At 34.7% G+C, this 23515-nt stretch overlaps 1 protein-coding gene across 1 annotated transcript in view; it reads left to right on the top strand.

The window, feature by feature from the left end:
• ATP8A1 (ATPase phospholipid transporting 8A1) overlaps positions 1-23515 on the top strand; it is a gene marked incomplete at its 5' end in the record, with an annotated part of 99320 nt that overhangs the window by 40154 nt on the left and 35651 nt on the right. The window contains 11 exons of the mRNA XM_084203998.1: positions 643-748; positions 1954-2036; positions 2230-2279; positions 6871-6940; positions 7947-8031; positions 11557-11696; positions 13556-13694; positions 14875-14939; positions 17708-17880; positions 20456-20639; positions 20748-20858. Coding sequence (XP_084060124.1) covers positions 643-748; positions 1954-2036; positions 2230-2279; positions 6871-6940; positions 7947-8031; positions 11557-11696; positions 13556-13694; positions 14875-14939; positions 17708-17880; positions 20456-20639; positions 20748-20858 — 1206 coding nt within the window. The remainder of the gene's footprint in view (positions 1-642; positions 749-1953; positions 2037-2229; positions 2280-6870; positions 6941-7946; positions 8032-11556; positions 11697-13555; positions 13695-14874; positions 14940-17707; positions 17881-20455; positions 20640-20747; positions 20859-23515) is intronic.

The following is a 23515-nucleotide window of genomic DNA, read 5'->3' as shown; positions in this document are numbered from 1 at the left end:
ACCAGTTCATTCTTTTTGCAAAATGCCAGCTGTAGTAATAAAGTTCTTAGCTGTATTTGTCAAATCCAATCGACTGTTCTACTTATATGTTTCTTTTCCCCTCTTTTGACTAAATAATTTAAAATTGTTTCCACTTTTTACATTTTGAAGTGCCTGATATATTCATCTTTAAAAGGAGTCTGATCTTGCAACATTTTCTGTGTGATTTTTGTTTGCTACATCTTTCTAAAGGTTCTCAAAAAGTGTTGTCAAATACAGTACTAGACAAAAAGTAAAAGACACTATTTTTTAGTAAAAATTATGACATCCAAAGAGACTTCTCTGAATAAAGTAAAATTCTTTCAATACATCATTCCTACTTACCTTGCCTAATAAGTTATTGTTTGAACTGTTCCATGTTTCTGGATATCTAATTTTGATGGTTATGATAGCAAATGCCACTAAATTCTGTTTATATAACCAGTATGTAAGTACAGCAGAAAGAAGTTACCCTGCATGCTGAAATTAGTTAACAGGTAGTTTTTAAAGAAAAGAAGTACCTTTCATTAAATTTTTGTGCACTATTATTTGTCTATATCTATTACATTTTGATTGTTTATTGCTTAAATGATTAATCACACTCTGACCTATTTTCTTTCTCAGCCAACTGCACCTATAATATGTGAGTTCTTGACAATGATGGCAGTATGTCATACAGCAGTTCCAGAAAGAGAAGGTGATAAAATTATATATCAAGCAGCATCTCCAGGTGAGACTCAAATAACTCAGTGAACATCTTCTGTCAACTCAACAAGCAAATTTTACTCAGTTCATTGTTTTTGAAGAATCTTCCAAAATTAAAGAAAAAAACAAACTTACCCCTCAAAAACTAATTGGTATCAGCTAAAATCAGTTTTGTAAAAAAGGATTTAGACTTTTTTAGTTTCATTAGAAAATACATTTGAATGTTATGTGGATTGTGTAAGGGCAAAGAATCAGTAACCATACAGCACTGCTAAGGTCAGATCACTGTGGAGTTGTAAAGGAAGTGCTCAGAAGTAAATAAAAATCAAATCAGTACAAAAAATGTCTCTCCTTCCTTATTCTGTAAGCTTATTCTGTTCTTGGTAACCATGATACTGATTTAAAACAGAGACTGTATCATCAAAACAGGAACGCTTTTAATAGGACAAAAGTTGTGATAAATTCTGGTAAGGATTGAGAACATACTATTTTGCAGAAGGTCTGTTTCAAGGCTAGCCTATTGGGGTTCATAGACAATTTTTGATATCAGGAAATGATGAAGCAAGGCAGAATGATGAAAATATGCTCAGCTCTGCTGAGCTAATGTGTTACAATTTATGATGGGAAAAATTGCCTCAAGTGCAGAGGTTCTTCCTTGGCTCCCCAGCTTCTAGGTGGCTACCTCTGTGAATCCTGTTCTTCAACAGTTGAAAGACAAGGGCAGAGGTATTGCCACAAATAAAGTTAACTGTGTCATGGAAGTGTTTTACTGGGCATTGCAAGCAAACTCCATTCTGACATCCTGAGCCACTTGGAGACAACTGATCACTGTTGGAGATGGGGGTGCTGATTTCCTGAATGTAGATGTTGAAGTATCTGTTATTTACAGCAATGACTTACCACTCTTCTCTTCCAAACCAGAACTTAAACAAAAAACACTGTATATTGTCCAGTGACCTGAGGAATGTGCTAACCTAGGTGCTTTGAGGAGGGTGCTCTCATTATTGAGCTGTGAGGTGTGTTGTTTTCAGGGCTTATTTTCTCTGAACTGTTAACTCATTTCATCAGTTTTCACAGGAGAAACTAAGAGTTCTTTCCAGCACCACATTTAATCTTAAAATCCATAAAGGAAAAAGGAAGTGAAAAGTAGAAAAGCCTGGACTGTGTTGATTAAATCATGATTAACAGTTTTCTGGTACATTTGTAAAATAACTGTTGAACTTGCTGCAGATGAAGGAGCATTAGTCAGAGCAGCCAGGAATCTTCATTTTGTATTCACTGGAAGGACACCTGACTCAGTAATCATTGAATCTGTAAGTACTTTGGAGTAGCATTACAATTTACTGAATTTGTTTATGCTTTAGTTTAAATAATCTGAATAATTGCATTATGAAACATTTGTATTGACATGTTGTTCGGTTGGTTTTGGGTTGGTTTTGGTTCTTTTGCTTGAATTTTTTTTTTTTTAATTCTTACCCTTCTGGTTTGCTTTTTTTTATTCTTCAGTTGGGACAGGAAGAGAGATATGAACTGCTAAATGTCCTGGAATTTACAAGGTAAATTTGTACTTGGTGTCTTTATGTGAAAATATTTAGCGACTTCTCTCATGGATAAAAATGCTTGCATTATTTATATTTTTGCAGGTAAAGTATGCAGGTTGTGTAGCTTGTATCTGTGTAATATGTAAACACTCTATAGACAAAGCAGAGTACATGATTAAGATTACGCTGCCTGGTTTATTTTAAAACTTTTTTGGAGGTTTTTTTTTTTCTTGTTGTCTAATTATGACTTATATTTTTCACTTTTGCCTTTGCTCAAAGATTAAAAAAACCTTTGATATCAAAACTTTTAAAAAATCTGTGGAAAATAATACAGGAAAGTATTCAAACTTCTAAATGTATTTCTGAAAGCCCTGACACCATATGATTTATCAAAAAGTAAATGTATTTATCATTACTACTAAATGAGATTTTGCATTTGACCTTAAATATACTTGTATAATTATGGCTTGTTTGAATACTCTAGACTCTAGAGATTTATTATCTTCTGAGCAGCATCACTACAGTAGTTGACCATTTGGTTTACTTGGGATATGAATTTATCACATCTTTTGCTTTCAGTAAAAATTTTATGGCGAAGTTCTTGGAGTTATAAATGTACCCATAAGAATTATGGATGCAGTTTCAATTCTTATGCAGAGCTGTTTATATTGTATCTGTGTATGCTGCCTGTGTTCTAAATGGTTGTGTAGGCCTATTGCTTACTTTGGCACAGGATAAGGAAGACATTTGCCTGTAGAGGAAATTCCTTTTTTTTCTAAATATGATTACTTTAATTGTGCCCATGGAAAGTGATTGTTGTTTTCCTTCCTGCCATATTATATTTCCCTTAAGCTTAGCTAAAAACAAAACAAACACCAAAAAAAAAAAAGGAGAAAAAATAAAACAAGCCAATGCATGAGAGACAGACTGAAGATGTATAAGTTGTGTGAAATCAGAGTAGTTGCCTATAGCTATAGTAATAGCAATAATAATATGAAACAATGAAAGATTCAACAGAAAGTTATTTTTATAGTTTTGAATGTGTTTTAATGTCTGTTTGCAATTAATGGGGGTTTTTTATATTGTAGAGGACATAGGTGAATTTTTTAGATTTATGTCATGATTTCATTTTTTTTGCAGGCATTGCTAGCATTTTATTTTTCTTGTAAGTTAGCAAGTATGAAGTGCCAAGTGCATTGCCGTTAATTTGACTTCTGTGAAAGTTCGTACTGTGTTTCTGGAGTAGCAGTGAAGGATTGCTACTTTGTTTTTGGTTTTGATCTTTGTCTTGATTCAATAGATTTTTTTTTAAACTTCCGCATAAGTCTAAACTTGTAATTTAAACAGTGATAATTTATGGAGGTGGGAGAATTGCTTTTAAATCTCAGCCTTTGGAGGTATAAGTTTTTTGGTGGATACTGATCCCACAATTTTTTTAAGTATTCAGTTTTTATAGATGTTTTTGTTATTCTGCAATATTTAGCTGTGCTTGGAATTGACTTGTTGGAAGCACTAGAGGTCACCCGTGTTCCACAGCAAGAGAAATTTTGGCTCGAAAACACTATTTGTATGGGTAGGAGCATGTAACTTCAGAGAAGTAATCTGTTTTGAATAAACTCTTAAGAGTTTGCAGGTGTTGCAAGTTTTCCCAGCAAAAATGCCAATGAGCTCCTCACCACTTTCCAGTACCAGCTAGATTAAGACTCTTCTGCAAGTAGAGTGCAACAGCATCAAGATTTGATAGGACAGTCTTACAGAGAAGCATATTACAGAAGTAAAATTTGTAGGAATACTTGGTAGACTTCTCACTTCTGGTATTCTCTTTTTCCAGTGATTTCACTTGTGCCTGTGAAAAGGGGAGTATTTACCTGTAACTCATATCTTGATTAGTCTCTCCTGTGTGATTGGTTTCATGAGTCATCCACATTGTCTTAGCTGTTCTACTGAGCAGACAGAAGGCATCCTAGAGCATTTGGGGCCTTACCTCCTCTCATCCATGTAGAGAGCTCCAGAATATGCTCATTTTGTGACTGAAGACGTGATACTTCTAAAAGTAAAAAAAGAGTGAGTGGCTGACAGGAGGCACTAAAACCTCTGTAGCAGTGTTTGTTTTCTGTGGTTGGTTAATCCTAAGTCAGGTTTCAGAGTAAGCGGACCTACCAAGAGCTGCTTGGCAAATCTTGTGACTGAGGGAAGTATTTCTGTCTCTTTAAGATGCTTCTGTCTATTTTTAATTCCACTGTAACTCCTTGGGAATGACCAGCTATTCTGCCTCTTAGTAACAGCCCCAGGGGTTACCCAGCCTGCCACTCCATAGAGATCACAACAGTGGGTTTGCAGGATTCCGTGGCACACAAGGACATGGGGGCTTTTTTTACCTACTTTTTTCTTTTTAATTGCAGATTATTAAAAATTACTGTTAGCAAAGGAATGTATACAAGCACACCCTTGAGGGTGTGCTAGGGGTGAGGATGAGGAGGATTTGCTTGGGGCTGGCTCTTAGAGGGGCCCTGTGTTGGATACAGGTAAGTAATTTGTGTGGGGCACAGACTAAAGGAAATGCAGGACACAGCCACATTCAGTAATCAGTAGATGCTTCTAATTTCTGTATTTCACTTAGGACCACCAGTAGATGATGGTGCATTGTTTTCTCAAAGACCAGTTTTTATTTTTCCAGATTTTTGTCTATTCCTAGTTTCTTACATTTTCTCCCTTTTCCAGACAAAAAATTCTAGTTACAGTTTTGTGCATATTGATGGTGTCTCAGGGTGTCTCTAATTTCTAATTCAGCAAACATCTTCTGTTCAGTATTTTTCCCATTGTAACCAGGTCATCTTTATGGCTGCTCACATTGCTTCTACAGAGAACAAGCAGAACAAAACAGTGGTCTCACAATGACAGTTTGTAGTAGTGGGTTTTAGTGGCTTACTGTAGTTCACCAGGAAAAGGAAATAAAACTGTCACTGCCATTAAAAGGTTTTTAAGTTAGAAGTCCTTGATAGTAACTCTTGGTCATTAGCTTTATTGCAGTTTTAGTATGAAAGTTTATGTCAGTCAAGATTCAATATCTGTCTGTGTAGCTAAAATTTCAGAATGCTACAGGAAGTCATGAGTTATTCTTTGATACATCTTCAGCAGAATGATATGCAGCTCCATACAGGACTTCAAGGTTGCAATCTTCTGGTATTGCAAGACAAGTACAAAACTGCTGAGTTTTTACCTGTCAAGGGTAAATAGGTCAAATTACTGTTTTATACACCCCCTAACCTATTGTAATTCCTTCACTATTTCTGAATTGAACATTCAGGCAAGTGTAATGAATTCAAGTAGCAGAAGCTAGATAGTCTTGGCTGGAATCAATGTGAATCTGAGACTTGCTTTTATTTTAGGCAGCTTAACTGTAGTTTAGATGATCCTAATTTCTCCAGTGTTGTCTAAGTAGATTCACAACTGGACACTGTGTGAAGCTTTTTGGAATTCTACTTATCTGAGGTTTAGAGGTGAAATGGAAAAGAAGTTGCAGTAGTTAATGGCTTTGTATGCACTTTTGTGCAGTATTCACAGTAACAATGTCATTTAATATTGCTGTTCAGAAATTTTTACTTGAATCAGAGTGCATGCCCAGGTGGAATTAGAAAATGTTTTCCTGAAGATACTCTTCAGCCCGTTACTTCACCTATAATTTTAAATTTCTTTCCTTCACGTATTTCCACATTCCATTTACACGATGTTTTCTAAGGGAGTCTGAACTTCAGGAACCATTCATACAGTAATACTCTTTGATGATGTATAAATGGGATCCAGTTCCAAAAGGAACCACAATTGTTAAAGGACCATTTATTTCCATCTCTGTTCTACTGTGAAATTTTCTATGAGAAGTGTTTTGCTCCCTGAATAGTTTCTGTAGATTTATTTATAAAGTTGGAATTTGAAAGACTTATGATATAAATATGCATCTTGACAGGACATGATCTTGCACCTAAAGAATGCTTGTTGGCAAACCTCAAAGGGAAGAAGACAGAAAGCAGACTGTGACAGTGTTCTCCATGTTTTTTCCAATTTCTACCTCAATTATGAGGACAAAGAGAAAAAATAACAACTGAGAGCCAGAGAGTAGTTAAAATTAGTCCAGCCCCTTTCCAGCTCTCAGTATACTGAAAACTGTGCATGATAAAAGAAACTCTGGGATAAGAGTAATAGGATTGCAGCACAGTACAGTGTATGAGCAACTCTGGCTGGGAAGGAAGGAAGAAAAAAACTGAAGCAGTCCATGGTACACTGCCTCTTAATGATATTGGTGACAAGTGCTTTGTGCTTTAAGGTGCTTTTTTTCCATACAGTATTTAGATGAAGGTGAAAATTCTTTATATCATTTTAATGGGAAAAAGGCCTACAGAAGTATGCACAGAAATATAGCATTAATTTTAATTGGTAGACATTAAAACTGTTTTCCATCCCAGTCAGCTGAGAACATCATTCAGAATATATAGCACTGACTTTTAATTCTATGTATAATATAAGAGATATATTGATATTATTAGGTAAAATATTGGTAAATGCTTATATTTATGAACCACCTTATATGGAGAATTTATTTCTCTTTCAGCACTAGGAAGAGAATGTCAGTGATAGTTCGCACACCATCAGGGAAGTTAAGACTCTACTGCAAAGGAGCTGTGAGTTTTATTATTTTTTCACTGTAACAGAGAATGCATGCTACCAATAAAAATATGAAAGCAAAAGATTGTAATAACTGCAGTGAAAACACTGAAAATGTGGGGGAAGGAATGTTGATGTACCTCTTTCAATTTACATTGTTTTGCTCTGTAGCTGTTCACTGTGAACTAGTTAATGTCTTTTTTTCCTAACTGCCTATGAAGGTATGAAAGACCTATTCATCCTATTCTTTGTACTGAATGAATACCTTTATGTTTCTTAATAATTACTTCCTTCTGTATTCCCAAGAAAAGGATTAACATGTGTTAATTACTTGCTGGAGTAGCAGGCCATGGATCACTAGGATAGAGATAGTAATCTAGCATAACTGACTAGATGGGAGTGTTAACCAACCATTGATACTACACAGAAGTAAATTTTCCTAAAGCAGGACCTGTGAGAAGGTATCCTTATCATAATGCATATGGGAATGGCAGAGTTGCTCACTACTTCTCAGTCTGTATGTCAAGTCAAGTTTGAGGGGGAAGGAGATGAAATCCAGTTCCAGAATGGTTTAAGGAAAATAAGTTTTTTGAATATAAATGTCCATTCTTTGTCATCTTTTGTGGAAAAAAAAAAAAAACCAAAACCTGTTGTTAATATTCCATGTATTAAGCTGGCTACAAAAAATCTGAGAATGGCAGTTATGAAGCACTAATTTAACTTTGTGGGCATAATATTAAAAGAGGAGGACAGCATTATGGCACTTTTCAAAATAAGGGGAAATAACATCAAAAAATGTAGACGAAAAAGACTGCATTATAACAGAATTTTTAAATTTAGAAAATCTGAGGATTAAGAAGTCCTTCTTTAACTTTTGAAATAAGATTATGTCTATTAATTTTTGATGCTTAAATAATACAGTTCTTTTTGTCAGCCATTTTCCTGCATGATTTGTATTGTCTATCCAAAACAGAAATAATTTTTCTATTAAAGTGTTCTGAGCTATATTTAATTGTTTTGTAGGATACTGTCATTTATGACCGTCTTGCTGAAAGTTCAAAATACAAAGAAATCACCTTAAAACATCTAGAGCAGTTTGCTACAGAAGGTGAGTGATACTATTCAGTATAAAAATAAATACAAAATTCAGTTACTGTTCAACTTTCCATTTTTTAAATTTTGTCTTACTGTAGTATTTTACTCACGATATGTTTGAAAATTACATTTTAGCAATGTCTCCTTAAGAAAAGTCTTCCTCTTCCTAAGAAATTTTAGTAATAACTTCATGCTTTAAAAAAACCCTGAGAAACATCCCACACACTCACAGAGTATACAGTAGAATCTTTTAACCAAAACATATTTTTCCAGAGAGCGAACACATAGCACATTGTTTCTGTGAAGATCTCATTTCCCATGGTTGCTTTCATGTCCCATACCCAGTGATGCTGCAGGGATGGGCACACAGGAAGAAGTAGCCAAAGTAAAGATGGTTGGAAATTATTAGTGTAGGGCTTTTAAGGTAGCTTTTAGCTGTATTGTTTCTGTCACCAGTCCCAGTAAGGGGGATTGCCAGTGTCCGTAGGGTTTGTTTTGGTGTCTGCAGTTTTAATAATCGCTTTTACAAAACAGTTGCCAGAGGTGGGGAACCTCTCTGTGAGGGTTTGTGAAGTAGGAATAGTAAGTAAAATTTAAAAGACTGTGAAATTAGGATGATTGATACAAGCAGCCAGTCAGTTATTTAATTATAGTGGATTTCACAGTACAGATGTGATGAGAAAAGCAGAATGTAGAAACGTTTCTGCACAGCTCCTAGATGTTCAATGCCATACCCACTTAGTATCTCAGGAGGATTATAGTGTTGTACTTTGCAGTATCATAGTGTTATAATTTATCAGTGAGTTGGTAGAGAAGAGTTGGAAACAGAATTATAAGAGTTATGGGAATCTGAACTGCAGAATTTCTACCTCTTTATTTTTCTAATACGCTGCTACTAGAACATTAAAATTATCTTTAATGTGTCTTAAAAATAAACTCACACTGGGAAGGATACTAAAAACCAATGCTTATGTTTTGTTAATTAATCTCTGGCCAGATATTCTTGTTATCATGAAGGATTTTTTTTTTTTTTTTGTTATGCATACAACTTCTCTAGCTTTTGTCTTCTGGTTTATCATGGAATTTAGAGTTTTGGCTAGTGTATTACCAGCTTCAGTCTCTTGGTACTATCAGTGACAGCAGAAACAAGTCACAGATCTGTTTCTTTTGTTAGTTTTTCATATCAAGATCCCTGCAGGAAGCACTTGGTTAGTCTTAAAGAATTTTAAAGTAAAAAAGTTAGAATAAATTTTACAATAAAGTTGAAAGCAGAACTATACCCAAAAAAATTTGACTGATGGTATAGCCCAGAGGCTCAGATACACACTGGGGTTCTAGAAAGGCTTAACCAGAATTAGTCAAGAAAAAGTTACTTAGGTGCGAAGTTAGTTTGGCTCTTAAGGTATATATTTGGTTACAGAAAAGACCAAATTAGATCACTGTCTTCTGTCCTGTGTGAATTGATGGGAAAATTTCAACCCAGTTCTTAATTAACATTCTCATTACATCAGTAGTACAACTCCTTAGCAGTCAAGTTGAACTAAATAAATCAACATCAAAAGTGAAAAATTCCATTTGTCTTTAGAACCACTGTACATACAATAGGATTAAGAAGTTTGTTCAGATATTTTTTGTATCCTTCTTTCCAACAGATTAAAAGATTTACTGTTCGGAAGAGTGAATATCTAGCCTTTTAAAAAGGATAAAATTCAATCTTTAAAAAAATCACATATCTCTGGAATTGATTAAAAATTTGGTATTTATTTTTACTTCAGATTTAAATTGCAGCCAACTATGTTGCAAAGTTTCTCATGAGTATCCTTTCATGTGGCAGGACAGTATGTCCTTGGCATTTGCTGCCTGCTCTTGGTGTGTTGTTCAAAAATGAAGTGGTTAGCATGGCTGGCATTTATATGTAAGCATTTATTAAGCTGGAGTGTTAATGCCTGCTTGGATAAATAGAAAAATCCTCTTTAATTTTCCTGTGTTGTTCAGTCTGTTAACAACCAGGTTTAATGATATTTTGTTTTCCACATTTTATTTGGAAGATTCTTTTAAATCACAATGAAAATAAGCATATTAAACATTAAAAATAAATGTATATATTTAGGCAGTGATTTAAAAAGAGAAAGCAAATACCTGGAAAAAACTATTTGCTGACATTCCATACGCTTGGATTTCTTTATTTTATTGTCTGCAGAAAATATGTTGAAAGCATTGTGGAAATAGTATCACTGTTAGTCAGACATAGATTCCTTTCCTCCCCTTCACCTATATTCATTGCTTTGGACCTTGTTCGCATATCCTTATTATGCAGAGAAGAAAAATCAGTTGAGTTGTCAGCCTCAAGTTTATTCTTCTAAGTCTAGATGGTGAGACACCGTGTTCCTAATGCTGTTTAGTTGTCAGAATACCCACATTACACATGGTTTTTATCCTGAAGGTACTAAATTACTCTTACATCTAACACACATGTATTATTTCATGCCCAACCTCTTATAATTGCAAAAGTGCCACTGGTGCTGAGCTGTATGCTCCAGAAACCTGTGACCAAATAAAGGTTGCATTTAACCATCCTGGTTGTGGTGCTGTTTGTCTCCTAAAGCAGAGTGGGCAAGTGACCAAAGGGTAACTACATTAATCCTGCCTGCCCCCCTTCTAAATCTGCTAGCCTGCAAACTGTGACTGGTATATAAAGAGTTACTAGATTAATTCTCTAGAAATCTGGTAATATGTGAAAATGAGCTGTTAGAAAATTCACACCTAGCTACTTAAATTGAGTGTAAAATGTGTGTTGTCAAAAAATAGATATTTCTTAAAATCATGTCGTCTCAAATTCTTGCTGTAATGCTTAATTCAGATTTTTGCTGAAGGAAAAAAATCTGTTAATAATATCAACCAGCTCAAAGGTTGGTAAGTAAAATTGCCAAATGGTACAAAATGATTTTATTTTAAGAATTTGGAAAGCTAAAACAATCTATGAGATGGGAAAGTTAAATGAGGGGATTCAAAGTTGGCTTCTAGATGATAAATTTCAAAATGGAATTCCCTAAGAATATTGAGGAGGGGTGAAAAGGGCAGTTGTAACATTGTGCTGATATATTTTAACTTTACTTCTTTCCAGCGTAGCAACTTCAAAGTTTATAAATCTTTTTCTCAGAAATACAATTCAATTTTACATTTTAAATGTTTCAACATACATATTGTTCAGCAAGTGTTGGGATTTCTTCATGTTTTTTTACAGTTTAAACTAAGTAAAATCTTGCATAAAAATTTACTATTTTTTTCCAGTGAAATACATCACCTGTATTATATTCAGCTTCTTTGAAACTGTTACTCTGCTGAATAAATTTCTATTTATAGTTCTTTTTTACTTTATGTATATTTAAAAAGTTCTTCAAGATGTGCAGCAGTAATTTGAAATCAGGCATAAGCATACATAAAATACAGAATAATTTCAGCTTTCAAAAGATACTCACTGCAGGTATATCAGCAAAGGGATTAAGAAATACTGAATCATTATCTGCTTTGTCTCTAGGCTTAAGAACTCTGTGTTTTGCTGTGGCTGAGATTTCAGAAAGTGATTATCAAGAGTGGTTGGATGTCTATCACCGTGCTTCTACAGCTATACAAAACAGAGTACTCAAACTTGAGGAGAGCTATGAACTAATTGAAAAAGTAGGTGCAGCTTGTTGTAGCTTTGGGGTTTGGGTTGCAGACCAGCCATTTGGGGGGAGGAGAGGTGGGCAGAGGGATGAGCAGAAGAGTGGGTTCTTAATTATTGTCCTTACTTTCTATACCATGAAAAGCGAATCACTGTTGAGGAATAACGCTTAGATAGAAAAACAAAATCTAGAGATAATACTGGCAGCTGTGTCAGGTAATCCATGCAGCTTAAACAATCAAAATGAAGGAACAATTAATCTGACAAAGTTTTTGCTGCAAGTAAGCTACCTTGCTGGAAAGTGTTGATTATGGGTTGCACTACTGGAAAGCTTTTTTTCAGAGTTCTTCTAGAGTGTAAAAAACTGTAATAGCAGATAAACAACATCTGCTTCATTATGTAATGATCTTGGAACAATGGAGTAGTCAAGATTGGAAGGGACTTCAGGAAGTCATATAGACACAAATCCCTGTTAAAAGCAGGGCTAGTTTTGCTTGCCCAGCACTTTGATGAAGTTTAGGGTATTCACAAGGAGGAGGTCTTCCCAACTGCAGCAGGTAATTTTTTTTTTGATGCTCAACTTAGTCTTTTTTCCTTCTTCTGAATTAAAATTTTTATTGCTGCAGAATGTGTCTGATGCCTCTTGCTCTTTCACTATGCAGGATACATTTTGGACAAGGATGGCTGGTCTGCAAGCTTCAGTTAGCAGAAGGAATCCCTCCCTTAGTCTTCTTTTTTTCCCCATGTTAAACTCATCCTACTTGTTCAGGTGTTCTTAATATGGTGTGCTCTGGACCCTAAGCTATTTTTGTGTCCCCCTGTTGGACTTGTTCCACTTTGTCAGCCTCTGTTTTACTGAAGGCCCATAAACAAGCTTGTACCCAGAAAGAGCATCACAAGAGCAGAGCCTTAAGTTTCTGCCAACTCTGCTTCTTGGAGTATCCAAGCATGAGGTTAAGACTTCCCTGCCTCAACAAAAAAAGGTCCTATGACTACTAAATTTATAAGAAAAAGGAATGCATGAGACCAATGGTGCTTGAAGTTTTGATACTTAAATTTTGGGGGGGTTATTTTTGGGGTTTTTTCCCTCAGAAAGTATAAAAGAGATTAGATTGATGAAGCTGCTTAAAATTCAGAGCCTCACAAATCTGTGGTGTTTAATTCATGAAAAAGAAAGGTGAGGGTATATATCTTCAGTCACTAATAAACATTGCTGAGCGGTTTATCTGGATGTGACAAAACAGAATTGAAACTATGTTACTTTTTAATGCCACTATAACCCCACTGCCTTTGTGCATAAGCTGCACAAGTACTTCCTCAGGATGTAGTATGCAGCCATGCTGCTACCAGCATTGCACACTATTAGATGTATAATTAACATTTAGCTATTTTAAAGGTATATAAATAGGAAATATAAAAATGGCTGCATTTACAAAAACTGTATAGATTTGCTCCATAGGAAGCTAGAATCAAACATAAAGTACTATGATAAATTTACAGGTGTTTTAGGTTTTTTTACAAAGTGAAGAGAAATCATGAAAAGAGAGAAGGGGTGGTATTAGCTCTCCTGAAGCCTTGAAATCAGAGCTAGTCCTCAGGAAAAGGTAGCTGTTGCTGACAAGCTGCTGAGCTACTGAGAGAATAATTGGTTAGAGTGGGCGTGCTGTGCAATTTTGTCAGGCCACACAGATATCTAAGCTCATGGAATAAAGTGAAAGTTCTTTATTTGTTGATACCAAATCTGATTAATGAGTTTAGAGTGCATTAATCTTGTTGTAAATGCAGAGAGTTAAATAAAATAAATGGAACATTGAAATTGAATCTAAATTAAAAAAAAAAAAACCTGTATGTATGAAATATTTTGTATTCACAGAATCTTCAGCTGCTCGGAGCAACAGCAATTGAAGATAAACTACAAGACAAAGTGCCTGAAACCATAGAGACCCTCATGAAAGCAGACATAAAAATCTGGATACTTACTGGGGACAAACAAGAGACTGCCATTAATATTGGTATTATATTTGTATTTATTTGATGTCTTTGTTATGGGTTTAAAAATAATGGCAGTTGATAGAGTAAAATTTCTTTCAGAGTGGAAAGTTGTCCTGTAAAAAGTAGTAATATCATATGTCACTCCAGCTAATTTGAATGTAAAATTATTTTTTAGTCAGTGATAGGGGGAAGACTGGGAATGGTGAATTCTGCCTCTGTTAAAATACTAAGAGCACAAAAAAGTTATGTTAGAGAAAAAATAGGGACTTGTACTTTTTTACAGCGTATGAAATTAATCTAAAAGAATATATTGACTTTTGACAGTGAGAGGGAATCATATCAAGAGAATGTATGTATTCTTAGTTTCCCTTCTCTATTTTTCCTCCTTTCCAAGAAAGGTGAACTAAAGTACTATAACCTTTTAACAAAGGTTAATTTTTATTCTTTCCTTTTTATTATGAAGGATGGTAAAGAAGACTGATTTCAGCAATGATAAATCTGTATCTTTAAATAGTTATACATGAAAGCTGTTCCTAACATTTAATATTCTTTGCCTATGACCATAACAGCACTTACTGCTGTAGTGTAGATGCGTGTCCAAACTAAAGCCTGACTTTAGTCATCTAGATCCTTTTTATTGGATGCTATTATTTTGAGTTTTTTTTAAAAACTCTCCATATGCACATGATACAGTTGATCTAAGGTTATTTTCCTTAGTACCTTCAGGTTTGAGGCAATACACATAATACCAATATATCCACTATATTAAGAATGGTGATACATATTTTTGACTAGGCAGCCTACATCATTAGCACAGAAAATGCTTCCTCTTTAATGCATCAAAGAATAAAAGAAAGAATGAAAAGGTGTATATATGCAAGTTTTGAAGGAAATGCAAGTTGCATTCTAAAAATTTACAAGGCTTAGGGAGATCTGTTTGTTGTTTTCTGTAACTCTGTTTAAAGCACTTCTGAATAAGGCAGAACAGCTGCAAGTTGCAGCAAGGGAAATTCTAACTGTTCGGACTTGGTAACTGTATGTACTTATATAAAATAAGTGGAATTTTTTTATCATTTATTTCAGCTAGGGAAATTTTATTTTTAATTCTATCTGTAGGTCTTTTATAGGAAAAAAAAAGCCTTGTTATATTATAATGGACTTTGGGAAACCGATTTTTAAAAACAAAATCTTTTCTAACAGGTCACTCTTGTAAACTTTTGAGAAAGAACATGGGACTAATTGTTATAAATGAAGGCTCTCTTGATGTAAGTATAATCTTTAAAGTTCTCTCTTAATGAAACATTATTTTATTGCTTAAAATATCCAGACATCATAGTGAATGTGGTGTAAAAAATCAGTTGGAATGTCTATTTATCTGGACATACATAGAAAATTCTACCAAAACCATGGTTTGGGGGGATGTTATTTATGTTTGTTTTGGGGGGTTGCTTTCTTAATTTTAGTATTCCATGCTTGGAAGACTGTATGATCTTTGTGACAGAATGTTACTGAATAACTGGAAAACAGTCTACACCTTCTGAAATCACAGTGCAGCCACTACACAAAGGAACTTCACAACTATGAGCAAATGAATTCCATGTAGCCATGCAGGCTCAAAGCCAGGAGCTTCACATTATACAAGCATTGCAGATGAACCACTTATAGTGTGGTGATTCAAAAGCTCAATAAATATCTATCAAGCAATACATTTTTATAGTAATTTTTTATAAATATAGTGTAAGAATAAAAGGTAGTAGCTGCAATGATAGCTGCATTGTACTCCCTATTTCAGACTGGAGTGTATAGAGATTGAGAGGTCCTTTCCTTACATGCCCAAAGTATGGAGTGCATGGACATGCAAATATCTTATGCCAGCTGAATTTGTACATGCAAACTGGTCACTTGAAAATCTGGTTTTGGTGATAAGGTATATAATGGTTTTTTTAGGTGCAGGTGAATGTAATCTGAGAGGCAGTTCAAAAAATAAGAGTAAACTAGCTCTATGCAAATATTTTAACAAGAGACTATTTATGAAGTTTTCTGCCAGTTTCCTCATCATGAGAGGAACTGAGCAGCCAGAAGAGCTTGAAGAAGATAATCCCAGTGTCATGGCACTTGTGTATTTGGGATCTTTGCTAAGAGTTGCTCTGTGGCAGTCCTCTCCTCCTTGTCTCTAAAGTATAGCCTCTTGGCTGTATAATGTTGATAGTTTCAGTGGAGTTAGGGAGGTTGGCTTTTCTTGATCTGCATACTCTTCTGAAAAACACTGAAACCTTGCACTGAGAACAGTGGCATTAAGTGAATGCTTCCTCCCCTTGTTGTTAAAATAGTAGTATATGTCCATTGTATACCAGTGACTTTTCCTAAAACACAGCTTGCTCAAATCTAATCCCTTTCCTTTATGGACATGCAGATTCCCCTGTCTCAAAGACATGAAAAAAAAAATGTAACAAAACAAATACCAAACAAACAAAACAAACAATTTGGTCATTGTTACGACTTAAGCATGCAAGACAGAGGAAGTTAGAATAAAATGTATTTTGTTCAGAATGTATCCCAGCTCTGTGAACTGAGCTTACAAAGAATATGCTAAAATAAAAGATCCACTTTAATTTGAACAAATAACCTTATTCATGAAATTATAAGAAAAATATCTCAACCCCATGCACCTCCTCAGTCCCCAGTAGAGATTAGCTGGTCTAGAACTGAAAGTATTTAGGTATCTCAACTCTTTAGAAAGTTATTTGTTTTGGGGCTCTAGTCCCATGAACATCTTAGCTTAGCTTCACAAGCCAAATGTGGGTTTTGTTAGTCAGTCCTTAGAGTTGTGTACAAGAGCACTGGATTTTTTTTGCCTTCCTTCATATTGACCTCATGGACTGCTAAATTTCACTCCAGTACTGGTAATCGCAGACAAACGTCCTAACGTAGCCTTATTCTTTTATTTGTGAATTTAAACTGGAACTGGAAAATAGTTTGATTACCATTCAGTTTTATTGAAAAATATTCCATTGAAATATGCAAATATTTCATAAGGGACATTTTTATGCTGCGTTTAATCTGAGGCATGTGATTTCAGCATAGGGACTGTGCCCACAAAGGAATTTTAATACGACAATTTTACAATTAGAGTTTTTTTTGTCTTGGGGTATGAGGGTTTTTGTTTTAAAATATGGTATTCTTGGAGCTACCTCATGGCATGTCTGCTTCTGATAAAAAATTAAGGTTAGTTTAAACAAAAGAGTTCACCACTAAACAATGTCCCCAAGTTCTGCATCCACAAGCATTTTGAGTACTTCTGTGGGGAGTGACTCCACCACTTCCCTGGGCAGCCTGTACCAATGTCTGAGCGCCTTTTCAGTAAAGAAATTTTTCTTATATCAAATCTAAACCTCCCCTAGAAAAACTTGAGACTATATCCTCTTGTCTGTCACTGGTTGCATGGAAGAAGAAACTGACCCACCATCTCACTACCGCCTCCTTTCATGGAGTTGTAGAGAGCAGTAAGGTCCTCCCTGAGCCTTCTCTTCTCCAGGTTGCACAATCCCAGCTCCTTCTGCTCCAGACCCTTCCTCAGTTCTGTTGCCATTCTCTGGACATGTGCTGACATCTCAATGTCTTTCTTGTCAGGAGGGGCCCAGAACTGAGCACAGGACTTGAGGCGTGGTCTCTCCAGTGCTGAGTACAGGGGGACAATCACTGCTCTGGTCCTTCTGGGCACACTGTGGCTGACACAGGCCAGGATGCCATTGGCCTGGCTCGTGTTCAGCTGGCTGTCAAACAGCACCTACAGATGCTGGTTTTACACTTCTTACCCAGTAAACAGTGCACCCATCCAAGTCACAACATTTCTACTGTGTTTTTAATAGTGCAACTATTGCAAATATTCTTTTCACTTTATAATATTTGATAGCAGAATCAAAAGGCACCTTCCTCAAAAACCAAAGTGCCGATGTTTCTGATCGCACTGAAAAATTTGGATTTAAGAATATTAACAACTAAAAATAATGGACGTCATTTTTTTGTGCAACAGGGAACAAGAGAGACGCTTAGCCATCATTGCAGTACTCTTGGTGATGCTTTAAGGAAGGAAAATGATTTTGCTCTCATCATTGATGGTAAATCTCTGAAGTATGCTTTGACATTTGGAGTAAGACAGTATTTCCTAGATTTGGCTTTGTCATGTAAAGCTGTTATTTGTTGCAGGTAAGATTTACATTATTCTCTTTCCATGCTATTTTTATTGACATGTAAAAATAAACTGAAGTTATGAACTACAGTCATTCAAGTGAAATATCACTGTAGAGCAGTCTGCAATACAGTGTACTTGTCAGTGTCACTCAAATTGCATATTTCCAGAAACATAATTTGTAATTCATTAAGAGTAGTCTCAATAAGGTTGAGACACTAATCTCGACCTTGAATTGATATTACAGTTAACCACAGGTTTTAGCATATCTAGAGTCATCTGTAGATCTTTCTCCACAGGCTACTTTTCTGTAGATGTGGATTACACTGTTTAAGAAGTTCTCAAAAATGTTAAAGGTATTAGTCAGGGTGCTTTTTTTACCCGAAGCTGGTGGGAATGCCTTTCTTAAGCATTATTGTGCCCAATTATTATAGGGTTTGTTTATACCATGAATGCTTTCTTCCTTTCCTGTAAATATCAGCTGTTACAGCTAGAAACTTCCATTGTTCCATTAAAATAAGTCAGATTCATCTGAAAAATCTGTTCAAAATGGAACTATTTTTCTGCTTTGCAAAAGGACACAGAAAAAGAAGTAATATTACAATATCCAAATAATCACAAGGTTTCTAGTCTTTCCATCCCTACTGAAAAGCAATGCCATGCTACCAAGGGATTTTTAAATTAATGTTTTTGTGGTTAAGCTTTGTAGCCATGCTTCAGCCTGACTCAGTTTGAATTTCAAACTAAGTTTTTACTATCTTCTAAACTAAAAAGTTTCTCTGATGAACAGTTTATACTGTGCATAAACACCTTCCTAATGGCAGTAGTCTTTCTGACAGATAAGTTGGAGTATTGTTTTTGTTCTGCTAGGTTGAGTTTCCTCAGTACAGTAACAAGCAGGAGATGCATGTAGAACTGATCTTTTAAAGCTGTATTTCTTTTTCTTCTCTTTCCTTGATTACAAAATATGTTTTATGCCATTTGAAGAGATAATTTTTCTGTTTTTGTTGAACTGGGGAACCATTGAGAGGTATTCTGTACAAAAAGCTGTCTTTTATTATTGGCATTCTTGTAAAGAAATAGCAAAGTGAAAAATGAAAGTTCCTAGTAGTTCTAGTAGTATTCTCTCTGCCATTTCTTCATTTTACACTTCCATAATTTACCTAGGTCAGTTGGTTTCAATGCATATCTAGATATATGTCTGAAATATTTTGTGGTTGCTTGAAAATTGGCTTGGTTTAAAACTAAAATACTTGCTTGTAATGATCACTGTTTTAATGTGAACATATTTAACATCCCATGTTTCCCAAAAGTCAAAATTCTGCCAAAATATTTATTTCTGTTAAATGCTTTGTCTTTAGTACCAAAAAACTTAATTTCCTTGTTTATGATCTTGAAAATAAAAAGTTTTAAGGGGTAGTTTTTAGTTAAGGTAAATCAGTTTAAAAAATTATTTATATATATATAAAATCCAGACTTAACAAAAATATAAGTTCTTTCTTCATCCATATAAAGGCAGTAAACATCTTAAATTCTCCTTCATTCTAAAAGTACAAATTACACCACTTTCTTTTAAGTTTGCAGGCTGCATTGACTTGTGCAGAAGCATTTATTGCCACTGGATTCTTCCTAAGACTAGCTGTTGCACAGACGATGCTGACAAATACTCAGTAGGCATTTCTCTTAAAAAAAAAATCTGTGTATGTTATTAATTCCAAGCAGATGTTTGGCTTTAAGACTTTCACAAACTGAATTCCAACTCTATATTGGTTTCGGAGTAATATATGCAAGAAGAATGTTAAATGGGTTATTCTGGAATAAAAATGTACAGCTAAGAGTGAGTAAATTGAAGGAAAAATATTTTTTGCTGGTTTCACCATGAACTTGAGGCAGTGATAATGCCATCTTCCAGCTGCCCCTATAACATTGTCTAAAAAGGAATTAAGGCACTGTTCCTGAGAGGTTAAAGAGATGAAAAAGAAGTATTCAGGTCAGGAATCTTCTGTAGAAGCTGGCTGTAGCAAGTCTTGGTACAATTCTCAGCAGCAGAGTTCAAATAAAACATGTACCAAAAGATCATAGAAAGATTTTTTTTCATATAGGTGGACCGCAGAATTTTTCAGAAGGGCTATTGCCTAGAAACTTTCGACCCAGTGTTTTCCACAAGGCTGTGGACTCATCCCACACAGCTTTTTTAGAAGTCCAATAGTTGTGCATGTGTTGGGCTGACCACTGAATAATGTGATTACATAGCCACTTTCAATTTGAAGCCTGTATTTTTTTTCTTTCCTTTATTTTTTAAAATACATTTTAAAACAGTTCTGTCTAACACAATTGGTAAGGTGACATCCTCGACATAGAATCCTCTTTTGGCTTTTAAGTAGTCCAAAGTTCATAATTTTTTTTTTAATGAATTTTTCTGTGAATGTGCTTTTGGCATATACCCTTGAAGGGCAATAATGAGACCACATCACTCACCAGGATGTTAATTGGCCTGGGTCTATTAGCTTTTCACGGAATATAAAGTATGTTTTAAAAGTACATTCATTCGAAACTCCTGTATTAAACCTGTTTGATTTTTTTATCCCTTAGGGTATCACCACTTCAAAAATCTGAAGTTGTAGAAATGGTTAAAAAACAAGTTAAGGTAGTAACTCTAGCAATTGGTGATGGAGCAAATGATGTTAGTATGATACAAACAGCACATGTTGGTGTTGGTATCAGTGGGAATGAAGGTCTACAGGCTGCTAATTCTTCAGACTACTCAATTGCTCAGGTAAGTCATTACACTGCAAAATACTACAATAAAAAAGTTAAAATATTATTAATATTTATGTATGTATGTTTTAATTGTATGTTTGTTCATTTTTCATGTTTTTTGCAGTTCAAGTATTTGAAGAACTTGCTGTTGGTTCATGGAGCCTGGAATTATAACAGAGTAGCTAAATGCATCTTATATTGTTTCTACAAGAATATAGTCCTTTATATTATTGAGGTAATTTTACAGCACATGATGTTATTTCTTGAAAGTAAAACCTGAATTTTGAGCTTTTGGTTATGACATAGTATTTTTAAAGTATTTTAACTGTAAATAAATGCCTACTAGTACTGAATCTTGAAATTTTTAATAAACCAATTAATCTGATTTTTTTTTTTTTGGTACTTTAAAAAACCGCAGTTGTTTAAAAATGTAAGGTAAATATTAGTACTAAATATGTTTCTAATATTGCTAGCTTATTGAAATGCTGTACATGTAACATCCTTGCGGTAATTAAGGACCCCAGTTACAAGTTTGCCTTAAATTTACCCAGAGAAGTGTGTGCTTCAGCTCTCTGTGCTGGTGTCAGGGACTGTCGGGTTCAGAGGCTGAAGCCCTTTCGAAGGTCTCTGTTGCACTGCAGGGCTGTTTCTGTACAGAGCAGTGCCCAGGGTTTTTACAGGCAGGCTTAGTTCCACTCTTGGACACCTTTCCCTTGCTGAATGGGGTGACCCTGCATCCTCAGGCTCCTGTTCAAGAACAGGGATACTTTCCTGAAAGTAGCTGACCTAGTTTTTTCACCTGGGATTTTAAGGAGTGAAATCTTGCTGTATATTGCTGTTGTAATAAATGTACATTTATTGGTAGATGTGGTTAGAACAGAATGTATAATTGTAGTTTTCACTCCCTTCATGACCACACAGCAACCATAACAATTTTTAAACATATTTTAAATCATTTTTTTAAGCTACTCTCTCCCTTCCCTTCGTTTTCTTCAGACAGCTGCTGCATCTTTTATAATTGTGTGTGTGTACATATATATATATATATATATATATATATATATATATATATATATATATATATATATGTATTTAATTCAAACTTTACATTCACAGTGAAACTTTGGGTTAAAAATGTGGAAAAAATATTTAACTTTTGAAAATCTTGACCATAAAATAAATTTTACTGATAGTCTTACATATTTCTGTGTTAATGGGGTTAACAGATACTCTTTAAATTTTCATAGTTTTTTTTAATGTATTTTCAATTTAGTATCTTAAACTTGCAAAGTAAGTATTCAGTTTTACTGTAAGAAAATGCATTATATCTTTTAAACCTGATGTAAACATTAGATTCATATTTCCAATTTTGATGCTTACTTATTTGACCTTACTCATAATATTTGAAAATACTTTAATCATTTTTTATGCACAAATGTTGTAGCTAAAGGAGTTCATTTTTCTTACCACATTTTTTACATTTTCTAAATTTCTTTTTTTTTCTCTCGTTCTGTTATACTGTGTTATTACTGCAAATCTGTTTCTCTCTAAGTGGCAGCAAGTTTGTAGCCTGTTTAGAAAAATATAAAGTAGGAAGCTATAGAAAAAGCAAGTTCACTAAAGGTCCTTTATTGTGTAGAAGTGGCAGACTTTAGATCCTGTATTTCAAAGGCTGTATATCTACTTACATGATCAGACTTCCAGAAGTACTGATTAGCAGTAGGTCTAGAAGAATTTGAAAAAAACAGTATTAATGTATGCTTTGCTTATAGAAAGCATACAAAGGTTGGCTTTACTTATTTTGCTTAAATTTCCGTCATTGTCACCTGCAAACGTATTGTAAATTTTTAACAAATCAGATGTAAGTATCCCACTATTTGTATTTTTTGAGAGAGAAAGTAAAATGCAGGGTACAGAGATGATAGACTAAAGATGAAAAGGCTTTGATTTTATGAACAGGTAGTCTCTTCCGGTAGTCTGAGCGGATTGAAGGGCAAAGAGATCATTTTGATATGGGTTGTTATGACCCTTTATATATAATGCATGCAACAATTTTGCCATATACACCTTCTCTGGAAGACAAAATAAAGTCTCCTTGAATTCCTGTATACCCAATGTTTGTCAGCTCAGAAAACTTTTCAGAGATGTTAATAGCTCATGTCAATACTGTGAGTGAATGGGCAGAAATTCATCATTCAATGTCTCCAGAAAGGACAACTGCCAGTCTTGAGTCTCTCTTTTCAGTTTTTTTGTACAGATCAGGCGTGGGAGCAGGGAGCTCAATGAGTATTTGTAAGCTGCTGCTTAATATGCAGAAATGCTACATCAGGAAAACTTCTGTGAGGCTTTTGTGGCCACACCTCCTCTGTCTTGGAGTTTAGAAAATAGTACTGTGAAAGGCATGTCTGGAAGTTACTTTAAACAAGTTTCCTTTTATTCTGACAATAACTAAAAATACCTACCTTTACTTAATAGATGTGTATCCTGTTTTTAAATATCTGCTCGGTACTAATCAAGAAAATAATGGAAAATATTCCATTTAATCTTCAGTACAGCCTTTTTCCTAGGTATTCATGAGCTCATATGAAATTGATGTCAATTGGTTTCTTAATTCAGAAAATGGTAAAGGTCTATGGTAATACTCAAGCCCAGTGATCAGTGCTTATTGACATTTAAACTCCTATTCATAAGAAACTACAAGTGGTCTGTAATAATGTTTTTCTACTCTGTGTCTTGATGCAATAGCTATTTAAATATGGGCCTCATCTTTTGTATAGGACTAGTCACAGTGACTTGAGAGGTTGTATTCTGATGTATCAGTCTAAATTGCAAGTGAAAACTCTGACTCTCTAATAGACCGCTAATGTGCTTTATTAAGCCTGTACAGAGCAT

This window comes from Fringilla coelebs (assembly GCF_963513975.1).
Source record: "Fringilla coelebs genome assembly, chromosome: 4".
Classification (NCBI taxonomy): Eukaryota; Metazoa; Chordata; class Aves; order Passeriformes; family Fringillidae; genus Fringilla; species Fringilla coelebs.
The sequence above is the reverse complement of the archived record's forward strand: the minus strand, read 5'-3'. Positions and strand labels throughout refer to the sequence as shown.